This window comes from Quercus robur, chromosome 5 (genome assembly GCF_932294415.1).
Source record: "Quercus robur chromosome 5, dhQueRobu3.1, whole genome shotgun sequence".
NCBI classification, from domain to species: domain Eukaryota; kingdom Viridiplantae; phylum Streptophyta; class Magnoliopsida; order Fagales; family Fagaceae; genus Quercus; species Quercus robur.
Window position 1 is genome coordinate 63,042,801 of NC_065538.1, and position 9,623 is coordinate 63,052,423.

At 31.5% G+C, this 9,623-nt stretch overlaps 1 protein-coding gene across 1 annotated transcript; it reads right to left on the minus strand.

Annotated features, from left to right (window-relative positions):
* Positions 1-4,755: 4,755 nt before the first annotated feature.
* LOC126726626 (uncharacterized) lies at positions 4,756-7,187 on the minus strand. Its single transcript, XM_050431911.1, has 2 exons — positions 7,075-7,187; positions 4,756-6,267 (listed from the first exon to the last, which is right to left on the minus strand). The coding sequence occupies exon 2, from the start codon at positions 6,204-6,206 to the stop codon at positions 5,196-5,198; it is 1,011 nt and encodes a 336-aa protein (XP_050287868.1). The 5' UTR covers positions 6,207-6,267; positions 7,075-7,187; the 3' UTR covers positions 4,756-5,195.
* Positions 7,188-9,623: the final 2,436 nt, after the last annotated feature.

Consider the following 9,623-nt stretch of genomic DNA (forward strand, 5'->3'; position numbering starts at 1 on the left):
TAGGCAAATTTCATCTCTAAATTAATTTGTTTTATTTTACCTTACGTTTAAAGTCTTAAAGTATTTTGAGTAGGCACATTTCATCTCTAAATTTTTTTTTTTTTTTTTTTTTTTACCTTACGTTTAAAGTCTTCAAGTATTATACAAATATTTTTCATCTGTTTCAAAGGGTTCATTATCTCGACTGAAGGCATTTTCGATCTCTCTTTTGTAATGTTTCCGATCTCTCGTTCGATCTTTTTTATTCTACAATTTATGAAATCTCTCTCTATCCCTTTGGTTTTTTTTTTTTTTTTTTTTTTCATCAAACCGTCTCTGTATTTTAAACCTTTCAGTGTAAGTAAAAAAATGAATGGGTTCTATTACGTTTGTTTCGGGCTAAATAGGTGAAACGTGTGGGCTGTTGTGATTTTAAAACTGTAACGTTGCAGTTTTTTAAGTGGGCTTTTTTCCCTATGTGGAAATATGGCCTTAATTGCAAGAAAATACTTCTGTTTTTATATATAGTATTAGACTAGTCGCAAACCCACGCGATGTGTAAGAATATTATTAATGATCATTATGTGGTTAAACTTAATTATTTGAAAGTATAAATTTTATAATAATAATTTGTTAAGGATCATTTTGTGAATCACCAAAAGAAAATTTTTACCAATAATTTAGTAAACTACCATTAATTAAAAATTTAAAAAAAAAAAAAACATCCAGATATATATAACATAATTTTAAAAATTATTCAAAAAACAACTGTCAAGAAATCATTTAAATCAATTGTCAAATATATGACATGCCATAGAAACTATATAACTAAATATAAAGTAGAGTAAATATGGCTTTTACAAAAAAAAAAAAAAAAAAAAAAAAAAAAAAAAAAAAAAGACATATTAAGAATAAAAAGTAGAAAAATAAACAAAAGACAAAATTTAGTATAAATTTTTGTGCGGTTGAATATTACTGTCATACTTGTGCACTTTATGTTATGGAGAGAGAGAGAGAGAGAGAGAGAGTAATTATTATTTGAATGATTATTGTGATTTATTGATAATAATTAAATAATTAATAAAAATAATTAAAACCTAAACATATTTGTTTTCTAACATAACAGAGGAGCCTAGTTAATTGTCATTTTAAGCAATTAAAACAATAGAGAACATACTCATTTAGTCAGACATTTATATTACTTATAGGTAAAAAAAGAATCATTCTTATAGTGTTTGATGACTTTTATATTCAGTGAACCATTTTAGAAAGGATTTTTATTTTTTATAATAATAATAATAATAATAATAATAATAATATTATTATTATTATTATTATTATTATTATTGTTATTATTATTATTATTATTATTATTATTAGATAGTTTATTCTGTTTTGGCAAAGATGATGTGATAATAAAAATGAAGATTAATTGTAGTATAAATATATTATATATCTTGTCATTTTTGGTGCGATGCATCCTAATATGAAGTATATATTATACAAATCTTTACACCTTATTTCGACTTTTAAAATTCATTTGGTAATGAAACCCCCCACCCCAACAAATGGGTAGAACATTTGAATTTCTTTTTATCAAATATTGGTTTTTTGCTTTCTTTTCATTGGAGCTAATTGGTGAAGAATTTGGGCTCTCATTTTTGGGGATAATGTAACTTTTTTATGGAACTAGATGCTTAGTACAGAGTGTTGAAAACCCATTTATGAATTAAGTTTACTAACATAATTATATTCTTCAATATTCGTTCTTCCTATTTGTTCTTCTACATGAACATGACCATCTTTGTTTTTCTTTTAATCCTTCTTATAGTCATTTTATCAAACACGTAGAAATATAGAACTAAAAATATTGGGATTACCTTCAGCATTGAAACAAAAAGCAAACCACTTTCTTAGCAACATTTTATTATAAAAGAGACATAAAATAAAATAGCAAAAACAAAACAAAAAAAAACACATAAATCTCCAATATATAAAATGCGCTTGACATACCATTGGTTTTAAGGAACAAATTGATATCTCCATTCAAAAATATAGGCTTGTTGTTCTGAAAGGACCTCTATACTGGCTGGAGTTAAATCCAAAATCATTCCCTTTCTAGTTAAGAGAGACAAAGGATGTCTAAAAGTTTACATATCTATTATTTGATTTTATCTCTTAGATTTTACAAGGGCAAAAGCAATTGAACCAGTATGAATTGGTTGGATTCAATGAGGAGAGGAAGAGGCAAGAAATGAGGAGATGGAGAGTTGGAGGCGTTAGGAAGTTGAAAGCAGTGGAGATAGAGAGTAATAAGTGTTATGGAAGCTAAAGTGAACATGGTGAAAGTGTTAAAAAACTAATAGAAAAAGAATGGAAATAAAATAAATTTTTTTATTAATGAAAATAAAATAATGACATGTCTGTTGATGTGACTCAACAGGAGCATAACAACAATAAATATTACGCTTCAGTTTTTAAATATTTATAAATATAGATTAATTCAATGACCGAAGAAAATTTGATTTATCTTGATAAGAACTTCCTTTTTTTTAGGTACTTTATTAATCATTTTTTTAATCAAAGTTTGTTATATTTTAAGCACTAGAAATTTGGTTTTCATATAACTCTGATGTGAATTTTAAAATTAATTAAGTTTTAAATGCTTTCACTAAGAGATTAATAACTAAATTGATGCTAACAAACTAAATAAATATTAAATAGTACTAGAAAAAAAAATAGATGCTAAAAAATGAATTATTGAAGTCACAACTATTATCGCTTGTCAAATCCTACAAGAAACTAGAAGAGGAGAGGGGGGGGGGGGGGGGGGGAGATCCAAACGTACAAAATTGAAATGATGGTGTAGACATCAAAATTTTATGATGTATTCACAACCGTCCGAGTGTTCATGATCAAATATTTTTGATCAAATTAATCTCCAATCGATGATGCGGATGATCAACAAATGAAATCAAGCCACGTGGCAGTATCAAGTAAAGAAAGCCACATGGCAACGTCAGAAGAAAAGACTCATGGAATGTTCTTATTAAATGAAAGACCAAAATTAAGGTCAAATTTGTATTTAAATTCAAAATTTGTAATTAACTCTCAATAAATGCTGAGAGAAAATTCCAAATTAAATATTATTGAATTGCCTATAAATAGAGGCTTCTCATATGAGAAAAGGAGAAACTTGGAGAGAAAAACCCTACTAACACTCTGCCAAAATAGAGAGTCATCTCTAAGTCTAAAAGAGCACCCTTGCTCCATCAAAATCAAGGCTCATTTCTACTTCTTCAAATCAAAGCAAGGAGTTTCCTGCAATTTAGTTCGAGATCAAGCCAACGGCCCTCAACTCCAAATCAAAACTCAAATACATCCAATCACACATCCAACTCGGAGACATCAAAGTACAATTCAAGATCAAGATTCATAGCCCTTTGGATCGTAAAGTTTCTTAGAGATCAAATTAGAGGAGTTTAATTATATTCTTTCATTGTAAAGAGTCATACAAAGGATTATACTCACATATATACAAATAAATATAAATTGATAATTTGTTACAATATTTCATGACCGTGTGATTCTTCTTTTATGAAAATTGTGTGTACAGATGGAAAATTAATCGATTGCAAAATTGACATGTCTAGTAACTTAACTATTCAAAGTTGAAATTTGTGGGACTGCAAAATTAGAGGAAATGTGGAATCAAATCCAATACATTTGATCTAGGATATTAAGGATGAGTTCATTCATTAGAGTGTATCAATCAACTTTAAAGTTTAAAGTCAAAAGTTTCAAATAACTCATTTACAGAGGGATAATATAAATATGCGGTCCATTTAAGAACAGCTTATTTAGCTGAAACTAAATTTTTTTTTGCAGAAAGTATTATAGAAAAAAGTTAAAAACTAACTGAATAGTATAGTGGGACCTATGAATACTACAAAAAAGTGCGACGGCACCCATGAATAGTAGTAAAAATAAACTAAAATCTCTAATAGCACCTTATTTTGTTTCTTTGAAAGTCTCCCAAAAAAAAAAAAAAAAAAAGGAAGCTTGATCATTCATTTCAGTTAATGGATGACAGCATAAGAAGTAAATTATGCATATTCAACTTTAAAAAAAAAATTACATACATCAATCAATGTAAACTGAAGTAAATTTGGATTATTGCTACAATAACTGTGCATAGGCGCATTCACATTAGCTCATGCAAAAATGATGGGAGAATGAAAAAGTGAGAAGATACAAAAAATTAAGTTTTCCTTCATTTGTGTTTGGTTGGACGGAAGGAAAACTCTATTGTTTGGTTGAGGAGGAAAATGGCAAGATAGAATACAAAGTTTATATAAATTTACTATCATACCCCTATTAGATTAAAAAAATTGCACATTATATTTTTATTAAAAATTGTATATAAATGGACAATTCATTAAAAAAAAATAGATGAACACAAGAACCCAAAACAAATGAAAGCTAACGGGTTAAAAAGCACTTCAAGATATATTTGGAAAGGACATCCTTAATTCCTTAAGTCTTAAGAAATACATTCCCTCTCTCACTTAGAGTAATTTTCTGTTTCCTTGTTCTTTTATCCCAGTAAGCGTCTTCACTTCGTCCTTTGTATTAGGAAGTGCATTAACATAAATACAACAGCAAATATAGGTAGTACAAAAGTGTGTAAAACTATAAATAAATAAAAATTTTAAAAAGCGTGAAGTGGACTGTCCAAATAAAACTAGGACTTTCTCCTCAATACAATTCTGCTCATATAAACAGACTGCAAAAAACTATGCTTGATGGAAAAATTAAACATGGAAAGGAATTCCAAATTCCAATTGGATACAACACTAAATTGAACAATAACATCCAAAACCCATCAAAGCTGAGATGCAAGACTAACGGAATGGGAAAGAAAAAGACAACTCAAAGTAGATTTTATGAAACCACCAAAATGTAAGATTTAAGTACACATTTGAGGAAGAACAATCAAGTTATAGCACACAAACCAGGGAGGGAGATTGCACAAATCGAGCTTCATCATTATGTTATTGATTGTGGATGCAAAATCTTGTTTTTCAGCAACAGCATAGGAAACGATAAAAACCCAGACTACAGATATAGTCTGCCCCAATGGAAGTAAATATTTGAATTGCAGTCGATGCAGAGAAACTGCAACACTATTCTTAATCATCAATACAATCATAACCTCAACCACCTGCTTCAGAAGACCTGATCTGCTGTTGTAACTCTTCATTGGCATTCCTCAAAAATTGATCCCAGCCACTCCCAGAGCTGGTATCCAAGTAATCGTATGGCACTGCTGTCTTCATACCTGGCCTAACACCACACTGGCTCTCCACAATTCTAAAATCTACTTGTTCTCCTTCTTCCCCAGTGTTCTGCTCTAACTCCTCCCAATTAAACAACAATGGCAATGTAAATGCACCCCAAGGATTGAAATCCAAAACCTTAATCCGCTCATCCTTCGTAACATAAACATCAAACGTGTAATTCTCTGATTCAAATTTTAGCCTCACTTGATCCTCATAAAATTGCCTGATCAACCACTCAATATTACTTTTCTTCTCAAGAAGAACTGGGTAAAAAGTAGTGACCTCACGCTGAGAAATACCAACTAGGTTTTGACCCCATACAAAACAACGGAATTCCATCTCCGGCTGAAGGGATGGATACCACTTACGGAGTGCAAGGAAGAAACTCGGGGGTCTTGACAATGACTTATCAGTGCATGAATCATATGCATGACACAAATCATGGATCAAGGAGTCAGATGCTCTTAGCAATAGTGTAATCTCACTGAACGTGGTGCATTGGAGTGTCCCAATAGTGCTGATCCAAGCTGAGTCTTTAGGTGCACTCCAATTCAATTTAGGAAAGACTGAACCCCCAAGTGATTTGATAGATTCCTTAATCTTCATTTCAAGTTCTGGGAAAGAAGGGGGTGGCAAAGGTTGTTCAGACTCGTCTCCAGATCCTTCCGATACCTGATAGTCTTCTTCCTCCTCTGGGTTCTGAATTCTATTAGGTAGGGCATCATCATTTGAGATGGAAACAGGTAGAAGGAAAGGGCCAGAATCATCAAGAAGGTACTGGATAAAGGATTCTGGAAGTTCATGGATTTGGGTTTTAATGGAAACAGACTTAAATTTTGGGTACCATTCCTGAATCTGGCATCGGTTCACTTCTTCTTCCTTCATTTTGAATTGAACAGATGGTTGTTTCTCTACAATAACAAGGCTATCTGTTCAAATTTACTATCTGTTACATGAAAATAAAACACAAATGATAAGTAATTAGGTATCGCGTAGCTGATGAACTGTTATAATCTCTGTAGCTCTTTTTGGGGGAAATAATGAAAGTCCCTATATGGATTATATTTAATCAACTGGAGAAACAAAATTCAAGTCTCAAGAAATTTTAAGTCGTGCAATATAAGAAAGCAACCTCTATTTTAGAACAAATCCCGGATAACAACGGAGTGAATAGTTTGACATTAATACATACTCTCAAAATCCAACATACTCTTCAGAGATTGAGTGGAACTTCTAGCAAAACTAAAGCACCAAAAGTTGCAAACTTCCAAGATTTGGAAGCAGTAAATAGTAAAAAGCAAGATAACATTAACGGGATATTTTTGAAAATTTTTAGAAATTGGGTGAGTTCTGAACCTTAGACAGTAATGCCACAGAGAATTGTTTTGAGTGATTTTCAGTTATGCCACAAACACACCTCTTTTGATAATATATTTGTAAAAAAAAACCTTTCATGTACATGTGAAATTTCCCAACAATAGCTCTACCAACTCTACCCAATAGTTACAAATGCACCACCTTTTATACATGACACACACAACAATTAATCTTAATTTTTTTTTTTCTGTTCACTTCGTTGATTTTATATCAAAACAGAACCCATTCAGGACTTTCATCAAACAGGTGGTGAGCGTGTTTGATTTCAGTACAAAATATTGGGAACCCAACCATAAAACAAAGAATTAGTTGACAAGATTATTCATATAATTTTTGAAAATACAAAAAATAAAAAGAGGAAGAAAAAAAAACTGACCTTTATGTTTTGTGTATAAGAATTCTTATTTTTGTGTTCTGAAGAGCTTGAGGAAGATCCAAACCCAGAAACGGAGCTATGTTAATTGGTAAATGAAATTTGGGAAAGAATGATTTATGGGCCGGGCCTGAGCTAAACATGAGTGTGAATGCTTTATTGATATTGGGCTTAGCTTTTTAGTCTAAACACACTTTCAGCCTTTAGTCTAAGTAGGCTCGGCATACCTTATTGGGCTCAGATTTCATGCTCTGAGCCCAACTTCATTTGGGCCTAACAATGTCTTGATCAAAGATAGTGGCATAGTGCTTAGCTAGAGCTAGACATTCTAATCCAAATGGATCTGTTTAAATGTTTTTTTTATCAATAAATTTTAAAATAATATTCATCACATAACAAGATATAGTAAATGACACAGCCCATGAATGCTTTTATTTAAATAATTAATAATAATAAAAGAATCTGTGAATGTCATTGTTTACTAACAAATTTGGATGAAAATGCCAAATTGACTCATTTTTACAAATTGATGAAGTAAATTGAATTTTAGCCTAAAAGAGGGGTTCTTATTCAAAAACTCAGCTGGTGCAACTATGAAAGATGTTGTGACTTACTATTCTTCATGAATAGATGTTCTCAATTTCAGGTCTTGAGAGCTGTAGTTCTTTATTTTATTTGTTTTTAGGGTGTTTCCATATGCATATTGTGTACTGGGGATATGGTCCCTTCTAATACTTTCATCAATAACCTACTTGGTGTGTGTGTGTGTGCGCGCTTTTCCAGGGGCTGCTGTAATGCTTGCAGAGTTGGATGTAGAGGCTGGGTTGCCTAATAATGTCTTAAATATAGCTTATGGCAGCAATGTAAGGCTTCTAATAATTTTTTATCATATTTTGTTCACTCCATTAATACCTTCCTTGAGCTAAATGCTATAAATTCATTTTATGTTATGTTATAACTTTGTGTGACAAGTGTCCGTTTAGAAACAACTTATCTAGTATTTTGTTGAAATTGTATTAAAATATACTTGTGCCTTTAAAAAATTGAAAAAATGAAAAAAAAAAATGCAAGAAAAAGTGAAATTTTAAAAAGTTATAAATAAAAGTTAATAACAAACACTAGTATATATTGACACAAGACATCATGGAGTGCCCTCGAAAATTCTAATAAGAGGAAAAGAGAGGGAGTGAACTCCACTACTAGCCAGAGGTTGTTTTATGCAGTATCTTTGTACCAATTTTGATTTTGGGTTACAGGTATCAAAGAGAAGAAGCAAAGATTCAAGATTGGGTCAACCTACAGAATGCAAAAGCAGAAGCTCAATCAAGAAAGCTTGAGGTACTTTCTCATGCTTTTGTTTATTTGATCTTTTCCTTTTTTTTTTAGTTTTTAAATATGTTGTGACTTACTATTCCAGCAGCTTTAGCCTATGGCCAACATTATTTTTGAATTGAAAATAGCTTTATATACATGAAACGTACACTTCAATAGTTTTTTTTTTTTTTTTTCTTTGCAGTAGTTTTCCCATGTTTGCTTCTAGCATAGAGTTGAACTAGTAACTCAGACTTTTGTGGATAGTGTCCATAGATACTATACTCTCCTTTAAGAATTTGACATAGTTAAGGCTGTGGTCTACTTTTTTAGAACTAAATGTGATCTTAGTTTATTAATTCACTCGTGCATTTCTGTCAAGTGGCTGAACTATGTTGATTATAGTCGGAACTCGGAAGGCTTTGTCAGACTTATTTTTTACTTAGTCCTTGAGCCACCAGCTGCTATTGGACACAACTCTACCACTTTCTTGACTAAACTACCTCTGTTGAGTGTGTTCCCCAAATTCAATATAGTTTTATGGCACATGTTAATAAGCATCATGCGGTGCTTATTAATGTAGACTAGTATGGGTCTTACTTAATAAAAAAATTAGATAAATAGAAGAAACAAACCTAAAGTTGGCCTCACAACCTATGTTAATATTTCTTTCTTCCTACGAAGCTAACCTTGTAGCTTATAAGGCTACAAAAAAAAGGACATAAAGCCTGTTAACACAACCTTAGTTTTATATTTGCATCACTCTTACAAGTTACAAGAAACAAGTAGGAAGCTAGGAGTCACCATGTCCACAGTTACACTTGTAAACCCATGAGAACATCTAGCTCCTAGAAGTGACAAAGGTGGAAATGTTGAAATGACAGATGTTTTCAGACTGCTGTGGCAATACGTTCTTTAGAAATTAAATTTTCATGAATGGCAACATAACTTTTTATCACATGTTTGCAGTATTGACAGTATCTTTGGATGGGGGTGTTTACACCCCCAATACTAGTGCTCTAATCGCCCAAAACATCTAGGCTTCAACTTCTTGTTTGTGGCTGTAATTGCTATTTCACAACCTAAGACAGCAAAAACCCACTTCATCCGGATTTATATACTCAAAAAAATTTGCAACCTCTGAATAGTAAGGTTGCATGTATACAGCCTTACTATTCAATAAAACATACAGTTATACTGGGAAGGGAATTGTACTGTAAGAGGTTATATAGCTATTTGAT

Bases quoted from the DNA above. Each gene is read 5' to 3' on its own strand.
- LOC126726626 (XM_050431911.1), bottom strand. From the start codon at position 6,206: ATGAAGGAAGAAGAAGTGAACCGATGCCAGATTCAGGAATGGTACCCA.